This window comes from Borostomias antarcticus (assembly GCF_949987555.1).
Source record: "Borostomias antarcticus genome assembly, chromosome: 5".
NCBI classification, from domain to species: Eukaryota; Metazoa; Chordata; class Actinopteri; order Stomiiformes; family Stomiidae; genus Borostomias; species Borostomias antarcticus.
Window position 1 is genome coordinate 469,222 of NC_140238.1, and position 20,000 is coordinate 489,221.

General features: G+C 45.4%; 1 protein-coding gene across 10 annotated transcripts in view; it reads left to right on the top strand.

The window, feature by feature from the left end:
- Positions 1-20,000, top strand: part of LOC311308807 (neurexin-3a-like) — a gene marked incomplete at both ends in the record, with an annotated part of 277,100 nt that overhangs the window by 184,748 nt on the left and 72,352 nt on the right. For all 10 annotated transcript variants that reach the window (XM_084437862.1, XM_084437854.1, XM_084437861.1 and 7 more), the window contains one exon: positions 9,543-9,724. In XM_084437862.1, coding sequence (XP_084293988.1) covers positions 9,543-9,724 — 182 coding nt within the window. The remainder of the gene's footprint in view (positions 1-9,542; positions 9,725-20,000) is intronic.

Consider the following 20,000-nt stretch of genomic DNA (forward strand, 5'->3'; position numbering starts at 1 on the left):
AGAACAGCTTAAAATGAAGAACGGTGGGAACATAACGAGACTGGAGACTAAAGGTCTTCTGCTGATTTGAATGATTTGTCTCGATTCGAGTTCAAATCAGTGGTAGAGAGCAGGAACATCAAAGGAGAAAATAATGGCCAATTATTGAGGATGAACAATCAGTGTTCCCCAGTGTGGTGTGGGGTGAGCGGAGGCCGTGACAGGGAGGGAATTAAGCTTTTAGTTTTGATCGGCCATTTTAGTTTTTTCTTTCAAAAGATACTTCTCTAGTTTTCTTTTTCAATTTGTTCCATTCGTTTTAGCGCATTTCTGGAGAACCTCTATCGCCCCTCGCCATAGCAGCACCGTGCCGAGGGGCGGCTGTAGCTCAGTTGAGTGGGTCGTTCAATGATCGAAGGATCAGTGGTTTGAATCCCAGCTCTGACTGTCCACATGTCGAAGTGTCCTTGAGCAAGACACCTAACCCCCAATTGCTCCAAATAAGCAGGTTAGCACCTTGCATGGCAGCTACCGCCATCGGTGTGTGAGTGTGTGTGTGAATGGGTGAATGAGAGGCCATTGTAAAGCGCTTTGAGTGCCGCTAAGGTGGAAAAGCGCTATATAAGTGCCGTCCATTTACCATTCACTGTGGTAGCAGTGGAGACCTTCAGGCTCCTGGGAACCACTGTCCAATGTCCCAGGTCCTGAAGTGGGAGGCCAACATGGCCTCCATCACTAGAAGGCCAGAGCAGAGACGTCCTTCCCAGCTGAGGAGGTTCCCTCTGACTCAGGAACGGCTGCTGCACTTTTATTCAGCTGTGACTGAGTCTGTCCACTCTGAGTCTGTCCTCTCTGAGTCTGTCCTCTGAGTCTGTCCTCTCTGAGTCTGTCCTCTGAGTCTGTCCTCTCTGAGTCTGTCCTCTCTGAGTCTGTCCTCTGAGTCTGTCCTCTCTGAGTCTGTCCTCTCTGAGTCTGTCCTCTCTGAGTCTGTCCTCTCTGAGTCTGTCCTCTCTGAGTCTGTCCTCTGAGTCTGTCCTCTCTGAGTCTGTCCTCTCTGAGTCTGTCCTCTCTGAGTCTGTCCTCTCTGAGTCTGTCCTGTTCACTAAGAAGAAAGGCTTGTCTCTGAACACACTCCCTCTATCACTCCCTATATCACTCCCTCTGAACACACTCTCTATATCACTCCCTCTGAACACACTCCCTATATCACTCTCTCTGAACACACTCCCTATATCACTCTCTCTGAACACACTCTCTATATCACTCTCTCTGAACACACTCTCTATATCACTCTCTCTGAACACACTCTCTATATCACTCTCTCTGAACACACTCCCTATATCACTCTCTCTGAACACACTCCCTATATCACTCTCTCTGAACACACTCTCTATATCACTCCCTCTGAACACACTCCCTATATCACTCTCTCTGAACACACTCTCTATATCACTCCCTCTGAACACACTCCCTATATCACTCCCTCTGAACACACTCCCTATATCACTCCCTCTGAACACACTCTCTATATCACTCTCTCTGAACACACTCCCTATATCACTCTCTCTGAACACACTCCCTATATCACTCCCTCTTTCCACGGCGATGAGATTGAACCTGCGCTACTCCGTTAATCATCCCGTCCTCCTGCGACTGCTCTAGTGTTTTTTCCATCTGGCTGAACTTCGCCCATGTTGAGGTTCAGTAGGGAGCTCCTCAACGCTGGGAGGCTATTTTCCGCCCACTCCTCCAAAAGGTAATACAGGACCTGAACACCACTGTTGAAGCGTTTCACCCCAGTCAACATAATAAGCCCTAAGATAACACAGATATTCTGGGGCTTTACTGTACGGCACACTACATCACTACCAACGCCTCACAGGGACCCAAGGCAAGGCAAGGCCACTTTATTAGTAGAGCACATTTCAGCAAAAAGGCAATTCAAAGTGCTTTACATGAGACATTAAAAGCATCAAGACAAACACATAAAAGGTCATATAAAACGAGTGCAAAAAAGGACATTTAAAACAAAATGCAGGAAAAATAGAATCCAGGAATAAAGGTGACAGTGCCGTGTATTTGATTTAGTAAAAAGCAGCAAAAAGAAAAGTCTTCAGTCTTGATTTAAAAGAACTGAGAGTTGCAGCAGACCTGCGGTTTTCTGGAAGTTTGTTCCAGACATGTGGATCATAAAAACTGAACGCTGCTTCTCCATGTTTTGTTTGATCTCTGGGGACAGGAAGCAGGAAGGGAGTGACTGGTCCCATTACACCAGCGCTGTGTCCATTCTTCAGCTGTGTCTGTGTGTGAGAGTTGACCACACAGTATATTTGATGAGGTTATTGGGATTCAGATTGAGTTGTTCAGTTATCGTGGGCCCATTCACAGATGGATATTAAACATGTTATTATTCTGTTATTTTTAGGACTGCTTATCCAATCAGATGCTTGCTTGCGTCACAGTGGGTTGGCCAGCCCAGCAGTGGGCGTGACTATTGAAATGGATTGAAAACAACTGCACGAGTTTGGGTTCTAATGCGCTCGCATCACTTTCTCTCTCTCTCTTTCTTTCTTTCTTTCTCTTTCTCTTTCTCTCTCTTTTTCTTTCTCTCTCTCTCTCTCTCTCTCTCTCTGAGAAGAAAGTGGTCCCAGCTGCCTCAAAATGGACGGCCCATTTGAAGCCCCCTATAGTTGATGAGACGGGGAGAGCATGGCAGCAGTGTCATGGCGGCAGTGTCATGGCGGCAGTGTCATGGCGGCAGTGTCATGGCAGCAGTGTCATGGCAGCAGCAGATCCGGTCTGGGGCAGACCAGCCTGCAGAGGGAAGCCAGTGAAACAGCATGCAGCGCTGTAGTCCTCGCTATCACATCACCCCTAACCCCCTCCCCCCCCACACACACACACACACGTCAACCCTAACCTTAACCCCCCCCCCACACACACACACACGTCAACCCTAACCCTAACCCCCCCCCTCCACACACACACACACACACGTCAACCCTAACCCTAACCCCCCCCTCCACACACACACACACACATGCGTCGGTACTACATTTTTGCAGATGGCACGGCAAGCTGTTGGACTCGACTTTTTGTAAACACTGGAGATGCCGCCCAGCTGACTGTGCTGTGGAGACTAGGGATCGAGTTGAATTATCCTCTTCATTTACCCAGGTCTCTTGATGACAGTAGCCTAGCTATACTTTGTGCTTTTATGACACACAAAGACATTTAAAGCTGCAGTGTGTATGATTTTCGTAAGATTTTAAACATTTAAATATGCCTATATTGCTATGATACATCAAGAGTAATACGTGATGGAACTCCTCTGTTATTTTACAGCCTTATTACATTTCCTCATCAATCTACACACAATAACCCATAATGACAAATTTTAGCAAATAAAGCACTGAAATATCACATGTACAGATATTCAGACCATTTACTCGGTTCTTTGTTGAGGCATTGGATTAGTGATTTGTTGATTCTGTTGGTTGTTCTGTTCAAAGGGCAGAACTTTCTCTCAGTTTTATCGAAGGGCTTTCTTTTATGTCCCTGTCTGGCTCCTCTCCTGTGTAAACATGAGGACATATCAAGATTGACTACTGGTTGAGTCATCCTGCTGAGTGCCAAGTTTGTGATAACATAATATTCTCCTAATGTCATTTTTTGAGAAAACCATGGTGCTTTGGAAGGCTGTGGAGGAGCATGGCATGGTGGGAGATTGGAGGTCTGTGGTGGAGCATGGCATGCTGGGAGATTGGAGGTCTGTGGTGGAGCATGGCATGGTGGGAGATTGGAGGTCTGTGGTGGAGCATGGCATGCTGGGAGATTGGAGGTCTGTGGTGGAGCATGGCATGGTGGGAGATTGGAGGTCGGTGGTGGAGCATGGCATGGTGGGAGATTGCCAGAAGTCTGCAATCTCTTGGCTCAGATTGCACTAAACTATGATGCATACCACTGTCAAACCAACTGATGAACGTTTGCTGATAGAAGGCGTCCCTGGAGAAACGGGCCTGTGCTACAGTGTAGCCTACTGTACATGGCCGCCTTGTCCGCCAGTTCATCCTCTCTCTCTCTCTCCTCCTCTCTCTCTCCTCCCCAGTTCATCCTCTATCTCTCTCTCCTCCTCTCTCTCTCCTCCCCAGTTCATCCTCTATCTCTCTCTCATCCTCCTCAGTTCATCCTCTATCTCTCTCCTCCTCTCTCTCTCTCCTCCCCAGTTCATCTTCTCTCTCTCTCATCCTCCTCAGTTCATCCTCTATCTCTCTCCTCCTCTCTCTCTCTCCTTCCCAGTTCATCCTCTCTCTCTCTCCTCCCCCTCTCTCTCCTCCTCCCCAGTTCATCCTCTCTATCCTCCTCCCCCTCTCTCTCCTCCTCCCCAGTTCATCCTCTCTCTCTCTCCTCCCCTTCTCTCTCCTCCTCCCCAGTTCACCCTCTCTCTCTCTCTCTCCTCCCTTTCTCTCCTCCTCCCCCTCTCTCTCTCTCCTCCTCCCCTCTCTCTCTCCTCCCCCTCTCTCTCCTCCTCCCCAGTTCATCCTCTCTCTCCTCCCTCTCTCTCTCCTCCTCCCTCTCCTCCTCCCCCTCTCTTTCTCTCTCTCCTCCTCCCCCTCTCTCTCTCTCCTCCCTCTCTCTCCTCCTCCCCAGTTCATCCTCTCTCTCCTCCCTCTCTCTCCTCCTCCCCCTCTCTTTCTCCCTCTCTCTCCTCCTCCCCCTCTCTCTCTCTCCTCTCTCTCTCTCCTCCTCCCAAGTTCATGTGAGTTTCCATCATCTCTGATGTCTCATTGTTCCAGTGGTAATCAGTGAATGTCTGAATGTCAGTTTTAATCCACGTTATAATCATACTTTACTGCATTTGAATAATTCCAGGCCTTAATCCAGGACATATTCAATCTATCGGAGACCAATTTGGTTAGTAGGCTATGCGGCTTGGTAAATATCAGCGTTGCACAAATGTTGGATTATCAAAAATATTGAAGAATAATTGCTTCCCTATGCATGCAGCTCATAAAACTGTATGTACATAATTAACAGGGGGGATATGTAGTCTGATGGGTGATGCGCAAGAGTAAATACAAATACAGCTTTTCAAAGTTCACCGCAAAACAGACGGGCGCTTCACCCCGCAGTTTTCATCCATACGACGGGATGTTGATCAGCCTCTCCTCCCCGTTCACACCCGCCTCTCCCTCCCCCCTCCCAGGAATGCATATGCATGAGTAGGAGAGCGCAACTGGCCCTTCTGTGGGCCTGCGCCAGGCAGACTGTGGTTTGACCCATGTGTGGTCTGTTGGTTCATACTGTACCATGCATGCCATGTTGTCAGGCGCATGTTGCCACGTAATAACACCCCAACACGGGCTCTGCCACGTAATAACACCCCAACACGGGCGCTGCCACGTAATAACACCCCAACACGGGCTCTGCCACGTAATAACACCCCAACACGGGCTCTGCCACATAATAACACCTCAACACGGGCTCTGCCACGTAATAACACCCCAACACGGGCTCTGCCACATAATAACACCCCAACACGGGCCCTGCCACGTAATAACACCCCAACACGGGCGCTGCCACATAATAACACCCCAACACGGGCCCTGCCACATAATAACACCCCAACACGGGCGCTGCCACATAATAACACCCCAACACGGGCGCTAACATGTTCGTACATCTGCCCTTCCCTTAGATCCTTTCTGTGCACCTGTATGTGTCTAATTGGCCTCATTTCTATGCCCCAGTTTTATTGTAATCATATCCATCATAGTTTCATTCAAAATGGCTGACTGTATGATTGCAGTAACAGGTCCTGAGCGCCTGCCATTCTGTGATTATCTCTCATCCTAAACTCTCTCTCTCTTTCCCTCTCTCCCTCTGCCCTCAACTCTCTCTCTCTTTCCCTCTCTCCCTCTGCCCTCAACTCTCTCCCTCCATTTTCAACTCTCACTCCAATCAGTCTCTTATCTGAGGAGAGCTGGAATCCAATTGCTCAGCTGATAGATGTCAACCCCTCAGACTCCTCTGATCCAGCGCGTCTCTCCAGATCATCCCTTAGGGGCACAGGAACTGCTCACAGCTTTCCATCTCACATGCTGAGGGAATGCAGGGGTGTGTGTGTGTGTGTGTGTGTGTGTGTGTGTGTGTGTGTGTGTGTGTGTGTGTGTGTGTGTGTGTGCGTGTGTTTGTGTGTGTTTGTGTGAGTGTGTGTGTGTTTGTGTGCGCTCGCGTTTGTGTGTGTTTGTGTGTGTGTGTGTGCGTGCACGTTTGTGTGTGCTTGTGTGTGTTTGTGTGTGCGCGTTAGTGTGTGTATTTGCACTTTCATTCATACAAGATGAGTGGTGTACAGAACACTAAATCTGGATGGATTGGAATCAAAGCAAACGTACACTTCAGCTGTGTGGTATCATATGGTATGGACCTGAGAGGACTCATACCCCCTTTTGGCCGGTGGCAGAGAGCTTGGAATGGGTTCCAGGAAGGAGGGACTTGGTGGACACACTGACCCCCTGTTTCCCTCTCCAGCCCTCGGCCCTGGCATCCGTCCACCACCTTGTTTCTGCTACGTGTGTCCATGCCTACGGCAGGAGTCTGACTGACGTATATTCCCCATATTCACCTCAAATGTCTACGCTTTGAATTTATTAACCTCAAAACAGACCTAGATTAGAGCAGAAATACTGCATGAACTACATTGGGTTTTTGATGTCACATGACTTTAGAAAAACGTGATCAAACCAAGTCAAAGTCATGACGGGTAGTTACGGTGTTGACTAACGTTCATTTGAACGAAGCCAAGATGTTCCTTATGTCTTGTGTTTTCTTGAAGACTTCATCTGAACGCCTGTCAGGTTTGGATCCCCATTAGTAGTTTTAACAGCCATTTACTTGATGCGTTACATAATAGAGCTGCCGACATCTTCACTTAGCAAAGAGAATGCTCTCTGTGAGCTGTGAGCGTCACTTCAGAAGCTTCACATGTTCACATTGTTCATTTACAGAGGCTGCACACACAAATGAATGAAGAGGAGGAGGTCATTAGCATTCACAGAGGATGATGCATTTATGAGTTTTAATTGTTTTAAAAGCCTCAGCATCATTATGTGTCTACTTCAGTGACTGATTGCTAAAATAATATAATGTTATTTGGGCCATAATTGTTTGCATGAATTGAAAAAGTTCTTGGAAGTTTCAGAAGTAACCCATTTCTGCCAATGTGGCTTAATTTCCAAGTGCAGTCATTGAGATTGGGACAGCATGCTTAGTAATCCAGTTAGGATCATGTGTGTGTATCAAGCGCAGTGCCAAAAATTATATAACATACTGTACTATTAACTCAGGCAAATGTGTTCCCGAGATGAATGCTTTCTTAATAGGGTAGAAGAGAGAAACGAGTGAAATGCATTAGGAAAAGCCAGACCAAGCGAATGCATTTCTCAACCTTTGACATCTATATTCTCTACAGGGTATTCTATAATATTCTACTACGGTGTATTCTATTATATTCTACTACAGGGTATTCTATTATATTCTAATACAGGGTATTCTATTGTATTCTACTATGGGGTATTGTATTGTAAACGGAGAGTTTGAATACTTGATTCTGATTGGCTAGCATTGCGACCGCATACCAATTAGTATTAAATGAGTAGTAAAGGGAAAATGCATGTTTAGCCCTGTTTTAAGGTTACTTATGATCATATACAATGGTTCAGATCAAAATGTTAACAAAACTAGCACTTTTGAGAAAGTCTGATAATTGCTCTACCACCGTTTAGGTCATACAATGGATGTGGGTGGGCACCTTGAAAAATCTTTCAAAAACATGTTAAACTCTCGATTTCAAAGACAAGAAGCTGGCAACCATTTAATTCATATAGCCTATAGCGGAGGATTTTGTAAATGCTAAAATGATAAGAATGATCGGTAAATAAATTATTGAATGTTACTACTGAGTGTTTTTGTGAATATATATATATATATATATATATATATATTCAGATATAGACTTCATGTTGAACGTGAGAGTGTTCAGATATAGACTTCATGTTGAACGTGAGAGTGTTCAGATATAGACTTCATGTTGAACGTGAGAGTGTTCAGATATAGACTTCATGTTGAACGTGAGAGTGTTCAGATATAGACTTCATGTTGTACGTGAGAGTGTTCAGATATAGACTTCATGTTGTACGTGAGTGTTCAGGGACCAGAGGAAGGTTGGAGAGCAACGCCTCCTCGCGGTGTTTCCAGTGGCCATTTTGAAACTCTGGGCCAGATGTTTCACTTGACACCGAACTCGAGGGGATACGAAAGAACCAGCTGGCGCTTAGCTGTAGTGCCTCTTCATACACACACATATGCACACACACACACACACACACACATACACACACACTTACTCATACATCCACAAACACTCATTCCAGTGCACTCATATTTACAAGTGTACACGCAGAATACCACATGCATACTCAAAAACATGATTTCTGTCGGTCTGTGGCTCAACTGTTTTCACACACTTTGGAGATGTGGAATACCGCTCAGTTGGCATGCCAACGAGTTCTCTGGTGGCGCAGGACTGCTCACGTTGAACACGGAGGCACGTTGAATTCATTTGTCACAATCGTAATAAGTCCCAGAGGGAGTTATTTTTAACTTGTACAGGTCACAACGTTCCCCTTGGTGCTAAATTGAGAATATGAGCTGTTGAAATATCATTTCACTGACCCAAGTGTGAACATTACTCATGCTTAAAGAACAGTGCTATGAGACCAGGTGAAAGTGTGCATAGCTCAGTACACTGTAGGAAACGCCACGGTGGCCATGGTTGTTTGCAAAGTCTTTTGCCTGTTTTGTTCAACTTGAGCAGGGAGAATTTTTATATATTTTTAGTCATTATATGGTTTCTGTATCATCATCATCATCATCATCATCATCATCGTCGTGCTGATGTTTAAAACATGACTGGAGGTGCTGCGGAGCTGTGATTGGCCGGTGTTATTAAAAGTGAACAGTGTTTCCTCTCTGCTTTGTTATGTAGTAATTTAACTGTGTACTTCACTGCTCACTCTTGTCATCTATGGGGTGTGTGTGTGTGTGTGGGTGGGTGTGTGTGTGTGTGTGTGTGTGTGTGTGTGTGTGGGTGGGTGTTTGTGTGTGTGTGCACGTGTGTGTGTGTGTGTGTGTGTGTGTGTGTCTGTCTGTGTGTGTGTGTGTGTGTGTGTGTGTGTGTGTGTGTGTGTGTGTGTGTGGGGGTAAGCGTGACAGGAAGTGACAGCGTTGCTTCTCAGGAGAGGAGTCTGCAACTCTAAGCTTAATATCAAAACGATCAAAAACAAATGGAAGCGCTTATAGTTCATATTTTAGGTTATTTACCATAATAACCCCCAACCATGGAAGACAAACAAAACATATACCTTGGTCAACCTTCATAAAAAAAAAAACAGTATTTTGACTAATTTTACCGTTTCGACACGACATTGTCCGTGGTGTCCTCGCTACTATCAGCACCTCCCCACTCACCTCCTCCTCCTCCTCCTCTCCTCCTCTCTCCTCAGCCGGGACCACCTACATCTTTGGGAAGGGAGGCGGCCTCATCACCTTCCGGTGGCCGGCCAATGAGAGGCCCAGCACCAGGAGTGACCGGCTGACCGTGGGCTTCAGTACGTCCCTGAAGGACGGGATCCTGGTCAGGGTGGACAGCGCCCCCGGCCTGGGAGACTATCTCATGCTACATATCGTAAGTACTGACGTTCCTTCTTCTTCTCCTTCTTCTTCTCCTTCTTTCTAACTATGCGCTGTGCTGTACTGTTCCTCTTTCCTTTATTTCTTATCCTTTATTTCCTTTTCTGTTTCTCTTTCTCTCTCTGCTCTTCTTTCTGATAGATCACTCTGTGTGATTGATGATGAGGATGAGGATGATGATGAGGATGAGGATGAGAAGGAGGAGGATGAGGATGAGGATGAGGATGATGATGATGATGATGATGAGGATGATGATGAGAGAGTTAAATAGAGACCATAGTTCCATGACATCAACAGACAGATATTGAGAGTTTAGAGTTTATTCCATCAATGGTCTGTGATGAGGAATGACATCAATGGTACCATCTACCTGCAGAAGCGCTGGATCAGATAGGGTGATGTGGTAGTATTACTGGATCAGATAGGGTGATGTGGTAGTAGTGGATCAGATAGGGTGATGTGGTAGTCAGAAGCGCTGGATCAGATAGGGTGATGTGGTAGTCAGAAGCGCTGGATCAGATAGGGTGATGTGGTAGTATTACTGGGTCAGATAGGGTGATGTGGTAGTATTACTGGGTCAGATAGGGTGATGTGGTAGTAGTGGATCAGATAGGGTGATGTGGTAGTAGTGGATCAGATAGGGTGATGTGGTAGTAGTGGATCAGATAGGGTGATGTGGTAGTAGTGGATCAGATAGGGTGATGTGGTAGTATTACTGGATCAGATAGGGTGATGTGGTAGTGTTGCAGTGAGTGTTGTATATGTTGTCAAACAGTGTGACATGGATCAGTTACAGTAGAAGAGATGTGATGCTACCCTTGAGTCATGTAATGGGCTGCTGTCACACTTATCGTGCAACAAGGTTAGTTAAAAGTGATGATGTCTTGTGAGTAGGGCACATTGTAAGTGGGTATGGATTATGTTATATAACTAACACAGAATGACGTGTGTGTGTGTTTGTGTGTGTGAGAGAGAGAGAGAGAGAGAGAGAGAGAGAGAGAGAGAGAGATGGATGTGTAGAGAAAAGAATACAGAATGTGATTGAGAGGGAAAAAAAGATGCTCAAAAAACTAAAAGAAAAGAGCTGTTTGTTTGCAGAAGAATGCGTTCAGCAACATTCTTTATTACAAATGTTGTGGATGACACCTGTATGTGTGCTTGTGGGCTTATGTTTGTCGTATAGGATGTACACTAATTTTTTGAGAGAGAGAGAGAGAGAGAGAGAGTGTGTGTGTGTGTGTGTCTGTGTGTGTGTGTGTATGTGTGTGTGTGTGTGTGTGTGTGTGTGTGTGTGTGTGTGTGTGTGTGTGTGTGTGTATGTGTGTGTGTGTGTGTGTGTGTGTGTGTGTATTTGCTGGTGGCCTGTCCTGCTGTTTGCACTGAGCCCATCTCATTATGCCACATCTCCATCATTGGCTGATCCTATCCACACACACACACACACACACACACACACACACACACACACACACATTCACACACACACTGTGCAATCATGCTTGTAAGCCAATATCTACAAACATATATACTGCCTGATCCCATGCACATAGCAACACATGCTCCACAGAGACACAACCTCTTGCTGCGCTACGATTCCCTCACACACGCATACTCATCCCCAGCAGAGAGATCAGTCTCAAATGAATGTCAAAGTCATTAAAAAGAAAACTTAAAGGACTTTATCCTCTAGTTTCTTTGACCAAAAACTGTTGTCATGTTCCAATTGACCTTGTGCTTGAATGGCCGCCTGTATTAACCTTCGGGGTGAGAGATGAAGCAGAGCGATCCTATACACACACTCTCTCTCTCTTTCTCTCCCTCCCATACACACTCTCTCTCTCTTTCTTGCTCTCCCTCTCCCTCCATCTGTCCACTGGTTTTATTGTGGCTCTTGAGCCTGGTCAGTTGGGACCCCTCCGGCCTTAACGGGCGGTCAAAGCAATGGCACCACACCAGACCTCCATAAATCCCCTCCCTCACCACTTCACCTCAGCCCAAACTGGGACCTCTTTGTCGGGTTAAGGGCGAACTAATGCTGCCCCTGCCAAAATGAACTCCAATTTGGAACAGTAACCCGCAGTGAAGGGACACGGTGGCGCTCTTGTGTGATTGGGGGCCGAGCAGTGAAGCTGCGAAAGCCACTTTTGTGTTTGTACCTTTTCTTATTATTTCTATATTTAATAATCTTCTGCCCTTGGAGTCTAGGGCAGCTTATAGAACTGTATGGTAAAAAGTTGTGCATTTTGTCACACTTATTCATGACAGTCCCATGAATCTTGTCATCAAGTCTCATGTCGTCATCTCGAACATTCTAGTTGGAGGTGCATTTATGCAACTTTTGACCCATAAGTCCGATTTTCAAAAACGAGGTACCGTTGGATCTATGACGTAATTTTCCACCGGATTGGATTTTCCACCATTTTGAATTTTTGGAAAACAATTAAAATCTCCTCCTAGGAATTTTCACCAATCTGCACGAAACTCAATAGCCACAATCTCTAGACCAATGTCTACAAAAGTCTTACAGAGATTTTTGATGGCGTTCGCACGGTACAGCTAATCGAAATTGGCGGCGAGGCTGCCAAACAGGAAATTGAGTCATATCTCAGCAACGTTTTGATGTATGAAAACTACATTTGGCACACTGATTGGGGACAGTCCCATGGCCCCTGTTACTAAGTCTCATAGCAACACCTCAAACACTCTAGCGCCACCAACATGTCACAGTTGGAGGTGCATGCATGCTGAACCGTATTCATGATTTTCAAAATTCAGGTGCCATTGGATTCCGAATTCAATGAACCCTATGAGGTCATTTCCGCCATATTGCATTATCCACCATATTGGATTTCATGAAAAAGTCAAAAAATATTTTACAGCCCACAATTTTCTAAATTGTCAAAGATGATTTTCAGACCAAGTCTCATGAAAGTTGTCAGATGGATTTTTGATTCCCGGATGCGTTCGCCCGCTACAGCCAATCGAAAATCGTCTTCAACCGTTGGATTCAAATGTGTCTATGGTGTGTTTCTCTTGAAGCCTTTGATGTGCAGCTCATGCTTGGCCCCGTAGCCCTGCTTGCAGCTATATTTATGGGATGGATTGAAACAATGTTGTTTTGAAAAATGGGGAGAGACTGCATCCAGTTAAAGGGGATAAACAGCCATAAATCATCTGCATATTTAGAACAGTAACAATGGCAGGTCTATAGTCACTTCCAATAGAACATAAATCACTCACACCAACAAAACCAAAAACAATGAAATGCGTATAGAATGTATTCCGCAATGCACGGTACACAAAAACACACCTAATCGGGAATCAGCTCGCCCTTTAAGGGAACAACATCATATTAATCGTGTTTTATTTTTAAACATACGCAACAGACTGAGGTCTTGTCCTCTACGCACCAGCGACAAGCTGGCTAAGAGAGAGAGAGAGAGAGAAGCAAGGGAGGAGAGAGAGAGCGAAGGATGAGAGAGATTATTTGAAGAGGTGAGTGGCCAGATTGTGATCATGGTTCCCCAGGGAGACGGGGCGGGACTTGAGAGCTAGCAAGTTCACAGCCCGTTCGCCTCGGTCTCAGGACGCCCCTTCCCACTAATGTCCACCCTTTGGCGTTTCGGGGGGCCAGAGGAGAGTGTTACCACGGACGCCGTCCCTGAAGGCGAGGGAGATGTCAGACCGGTGGCCAGTCAGACGTGCTGGGGTCCAAACGACCTCCTCAGTCGTGTTAGCAGAACCACCTCAGACAGGAGGAAAAGCAGTTTACAGTATCAACAATGACAGATGAGCTAGGATGGTGTAAACAGGTCACCCCTGTAGCAGTGAAGATGTTTTCACTTTGAGAGTGATGCCTTGTTCATTATGTCTAATTAAAATGCTTTGGCTGCAATGGCGTTTGACAATTTGTCATATTGATCAATCCCCCACCCACACACACAGACACACACACACACACACACCTAACACTTGTCACTTTACATTGAAACATGGAAATACATTAAAATTGTTATTTATTTTCCTTTACATGTTTAAAGGATTGATAAAGTCTTAATTTTATCTTATCTAAGATGACTTATACCTTTCAACCTTTCTACCAACTTTTAACATTACTGTCTGTCAGTGCTGGTTTGAAAGGAAGTCCAATGGGATAGGAATGTTAACATCTGAATTCATGAGCCCAATTTGAAGACGTTATAAGACTTCACACCTCATTACTGTAACAGCGCGAGCCTACGGCTCGCCAAACCTAGCGAGAAGAAGCCAAGGGGGAATCCATCATAGCTGAGGTCACAGGAACGCTGCTCCGTGCTGACGCCACTTCTCCTCAGGCAGGAGGCGGTGCCTGTGAGTGGCTCTGAGCCCCCTCATGCCTCTGAGGAGGCGCTATCACGAGACAGGAGCTTCAGCCAAAAGGGCCATCTGCTTCCCCACCCAGCCCTGCCAAGGCATCCCTGTTGGAGGAACTCTCTCTCTCCCTCTCTCTCTCTCAACGTCTCTCTACAGTACGTCTCTTGACTTGTGATCTTTCCTTCTCGCTCTTTCTCTCACTCTCTGCTTCCAGTCTTTCTTTCTCAAGAGAAACTAGTGTTTTAGTCAAGACCACTTAACCAGAGACCAAGTCAAGACAAGACCAGAGTATGTCGAGACCAAGACAAGACCAAGGGCCAAATCCACAAAAGGACTTTTGCAGCAGCAAACCCCGTGCAAATGAGACAAAAAAATAGCATCCAATCCACAAAGCACACGCAAAGGGAGGAAAGCATTGTAAACTGCACCGATGAGCAGATAGCTCCACGGCTGCGCCAGGCTCATTTGAATGTATGCAAATTAGATACTTCAATGCAAAATAGTCCCAAATAAGCCTTGCGTGATTCGAACCACTGACCCTTGATCATTGAACGACCCGCTCTACCAACTGAGCTACAGCCGCCCCCATAGGGAATAGGCATTTCTTCTTTGGTGAGTGGTTTTGAAATGTTTATTTGACACTTTTAAATATGAGCGCCAAGCACCGCCAACTTGGCGACTATTTAAAAGTCAAAATTTCCTATGTTGGTAGAAAGGACTGTGGTAGCAGATGCTACGTCATCAGCGCACTCACAGTTCCTGAGAAGGGCTAGGCTACAGTATTATATCCCACACAGCGCCCGCTCCCCTCCCTCTACAAACACAACCCGCACACACCAACACACAAACAGCAACAACATTATAAACACGGGTCGCTACAATATGATATGATATTGAAATCGTTTTGTAAGATCCATTCAAAACACGTTTTTACAGCGTTTTAATCACTTCCCGTCTACAGTGAGAGGTTCAAATCTAATAAATAAATCTCTTGACAAATCAGATGTATCTCTCACCAATATTTTTGTTGTTTTTGCTATTTTTCTATAACGTTAGTGTAGCCCGAAGGGATCATGGCAGCAGAATCCCAATCTGAGTGCGCAAACCATCCTTGCGGCCCCTCGCACTTGCGGCCTGAGGCCTGAGACTTAATTGACATCAGCTGGAAGGGCCAGAGGGTGCAGGGCAGTGAATTAAATGGGACAGCACTTCCAGCGGTGTGCCAACGATTCCCAAGCCAGTTTAGCTCAATGCCCCTCCCACTTTGTTTTCATTGGCTGCCGCGTCCCTCCGACGCAGAGGCTGCTCTGACGCGCTCCTCAGCTCTCTGCTCGGCTCTGCAAATTGACCGACTGACGTCTATTTTAATTTAATAATAATTTAAAAATTATGTTGGGTGGGATAGGCTATGTTTGCAGCATGTGGATTTCAAGATAAATGTTGTGTTATCGGCAAATGTCATCATTTATGTGTGATGCACTCGGATCATGACTCGGATGCACTCAAGCACTGTGTCACATGAGACGCGGTGGACTGTGGGTATTTTCTGCTCCCAATTCCGTTTTGGAACTACCCTGAGCCCTTGTGGACTTAGCGGGAACGCGCATGTAAGGCCACAAGGCCGTGAGTGCTCTCCACTATCGCCTAAGTGCGCGATTTGGGATTCAGCTATTGTAGCCAGACGAAGGTACCGTCATGCCAGGCGAGCGCAAGAACGCGTTCATGGCTAGTTGCAATCATGGGCGAAAATTGCACACAGTTGGCAAATTTGTGGGCATGTTTGCCCGGGCATATCATTAGAGCAACATGTTTTGTGGATATCGTGCTAAACTGGAGCAGATTGCTGTTGCAATCGCTGTGCAAAATATTGAGCTATTAGCGGGAGCAATCCATTCTTTGTGGATTTGGGCCGAAGACTTTTAAGGGTTGAGACCGAGTCAAGACCAAGACCAAGGCAGGGCGAGACCCAGTCAAGATCAAGACCAAGACAGGGCGAGACCCAGTCAAGATCAAGACCAAGGCAGGGCGAGACCCAGTCAAGATCAAGACCAAGGCAGGGCGAGACCCAGTCAAGATCAAGACCAAGGCAGGGCGAGACCCAGTCAAGATCAAGACCAGGCCCGGACACATTTTATGTTGGATGAATTTGCTGACATCCTTAGAAGTAGACAACACCACCTGTCACCTGTCAACCCGGCAGGTTCCTTTACCAACGCCTCACTTAATTTCCTGACACACTGAAGACTAATTGGAGAAAGTTTAAAATGAAAACCGTTTGAAATGCATTTATGTACTGGAGGCCAATCTTCAAGCTGAGCTTCTCGTATTCAGGCGCATATTTGCCGGTGGGGAAATATGCTCTCTGTAGTCATTAACGGCAAACACCTCCTCTCCCACCTCTGCTCAGCAGGACCGGGGGAGGATAATTAGGGAAGAAACTAAATGTATCTACAAATTGCTGCCGCTCACAGAAGTGAGAGTTGTGCCTTTTGTATGGGTGGTTGTGAAAGAAAATTCCAATCTGCCTCTTAAGTACTGCTCTTAAAAGACCATTATTTTCATCGATGCTTAGCATTTCGATTTTTGTTGAATGTGCCTTTTTTGTTGAACAACCAATTTGCAAGTGGTTCCCATCCCTCTTGGTCTCGGTGCCCCACTAACACACCTCATCGTATTAATCATCTAATTATCAAGCTTTTAGCAAGTTGATTCCAGCGGGTTTGCCTTGAAAGAGAACCCTGCCCACTGTGTGTTTCTCAGGAGTCACTATCTGGCACTTTCCCTGTTATTGGCAGCCGGCGTGCCGAGAAAAGACAGTTAGAGAGATGATTCAGACTAACATCCACCAGCACCCAGCGAGCTGATGAGCTGAACACATCTAAGTGTACAGTACAGCAAATCAATAGTGTTGATCTGTTTAATCAGCTGGGACCATAACTACACTTTGCCTCTTGATTTTCAATCCAATGGACGGACTTGTCTGTTCCATCAATACGCCACAGGCCCCTCCCTCCCACTCAGCAGCACCAGCATTAGGAGTAAGTACCGCAATTACTCTGGGGGGGGGCAGAGTTGCTATTACTCGGGGGGGGGGGGGGGGCAGAGTTGCTATTACTCTGGGGGGGCAGAGTTGCTATTACGTGGGTGGAAGGGCTTATTTTTTCCTTTCACTCATCTCCTGACAGCTAGACGCCAGCCAGAAGAATAAGTCTTCACTTTCAACCTGTTCTTTCATCCAAACCAGCTTTTGAGACTCTGGCTAGACTTGTTTATGGAACTACCCAATAAAAAGTTTATTTGCCTGACAAAGGGCTGCATATATGAGGAAGGATGTTTATTGTGAAGCAGAGCTTTATGAACTATATTATGTCATGTATCAGATACATTCTGAATGTTCCTAAATATTTCCCTTCCTCTGACGATGGGACATTAACATGCATTAGTATGACAACGTTAAGGGGTTTGGCATGCAAGGTTAATTTTCTATAAATGTCAATAGCAACAGCTTTGCCTAAGGGAATCACCCACAGTTCATGTCATTGTGATGTGAAACAGGGGGTTACCTGCAGAATGGCCAATTAACAAGCATGGACAGACCACAGGCCTGCAGCCAGGGGGGATCGGGTGGATCGAACGACCCCCCCCCCTAATGACCAAAGGTCCCGAATTTACCACCAAAAGACCAACTGTCCGCAAATCTAAATAGTCAGTTCACCCCCCCCCCTTCAACAACTTGCCAAGTGACGGGATCTTAAATGCGATAAGGTCCGCTTTGTGATAAAGACAAACCCCCCCTTCCACAAGGCTGGATCAACCAACCCTAAAGTTCATGTTACAAAACTAAATATGTTTTCAGCTGGACTTGCTTATCTGCACAAGTATCCTAATAATTATTTTAGTTTCAATATTTTGACTTAAAGGTTATGAACCCTATGGGTCTGCAAATTTGATTTGTTTGAAAATATGTAGGCTATGGTTATAAATTACAAATATTTATGTTGCCATAAATCATATGATTTCCCAGTTAAAAGCTGCATGACATTAATCGTCCATCTTGGTGCAGTGTTCTTTGAATTGAGATTTCCAACATGAATATGAAAGAGTTGTGAGGTGCAGGAATGTGTCATTCTTGAGTAAATACTTTAGATTCATCACAAACAAGGATCACAGGCAGTAATGTAGTTAGGTTATGACCACTAAATGTTGAACAGACATGTTTTGAGGGTAACACAGAGGGTTGTGATGATGTAAAGGGGATTCGACTCAGCCCAAAATTAATTTACATGTAGGCTTACTATAAAAACATAATGTAAAATTGAAATGTAAAATAAAATGTCCCAAACCCACGATAGTAAGAAACATGTTTTGTCGTCACACCTAAACCACGCCCTAACCCACGCCCTAAACCCCGCCCGTAGCTGTCGGTAGTTCCTCCTATAGATGATGATTGGCCGGAGTAAATTTTGATCGACGCACAAGCGGTGAGCCCGCGAAATCAGGTTGATCTCATGAGGTCATAATCATATCCCACTGCAAAAGACACTGGGTCCTTTGAGAAAACATTCCACTACAGGTTAAGCTATAAGGTCCAAATCAAATGCTTTGTGAAGGTTATGTCCTTCATACCCCTGCCCCCCTCTTTAATCTCAATTAATCCTCCATAGACTTTCATCTGGATTAGCTTTGCTCTAGAATCAATATGTCAGGGATTAAAGGATAATGTTAGTTTTTGACAACCTGGACCTTATTTACGGCATATTATAAGACATTTGACTCACAGAGATCACTTTGGTGTAATTCGGAGGCCTGTAGAAGAAATTTAAAATCCAGCGCGAGCCAGTATATCCATGTAATGGCGGCGGACGGGGCACTGAGAATGCAGCTTCTAAAAAAATATATTTTCTGCCGCGAAACGGTTGTTTTCGACAATTTGTTTTTATGAATCGCTAGTTGTGCTTACATAGAGCGTAGTGCTTACACAAAGTTATCTCGTGAGTCAAACATCTTATAATATTCCGTAAATAAGGTCCAGATTGTCAAAAACGAACATTCTCCTTTAATATTACTGTCATACAGTCAAACAGTAATGCTGTTTGAAAATCAACCGCTCCTTGGCTGAGTGACCTGATGCAACATAGGCACAAATACCCATATATACCTGCACGCTTAGTCATAAACACATGAACACAAACCAACATCGTTCAGCTCGTGCACACACACATAAATCCTGTACGCACATATTACCTTTCTTGCACGTTGTAATCATCAAGTGCCCAGAAAACATCCCTAGAAGCGAGGGATGGATGTTCGCAATATTCAGACCCCCAGGCTCTCCTTCCAGCATGATTAATGACATCAGTAGTATTACATTTCAGTGACACACACACACACACACACACACAGCCAGTGATTCTAAGAGGTGACGAGTGGATTGGGTATAAGCCATGTAACAGAATACTTCTGAGGTAAATTTCTGATCTGGAAGTAGCTTTTAATTTGGTCTGGCGGTTTTAAAAGCAGATGAATCGGAGACGTGTTTTTCCAGAAAACCGGAGTGGAGATGCAGAGAGAGATGAAAAACACTCATGGCCACAAAGGTCAGACCCTTCGCACCCTATCGACCGGAAGGCTTCTATTCAGGGGTTTGGGAAAAACACGGAAGACAGTCTTAGAACGAGAGGGAGGGGGCGGCTTCCGGATGGCTCGCCTTAAAGACAGTTTTCAGTTTCATTGGCTAATCATTTTCTCTCTTCCATCCTTGCCCTCATGACATTTGACTGGCAATGATGACTATTCAAACTAGGAGAGCAGAAAACTGACACATCCCTTTAAGAATGTTGTTCAGGAAGGCTTGTGACAGTCGGCGATTACCAACACTTAAGTGAAAACCATGTTTAGCAAAAGGCGTGAGAGCGGAA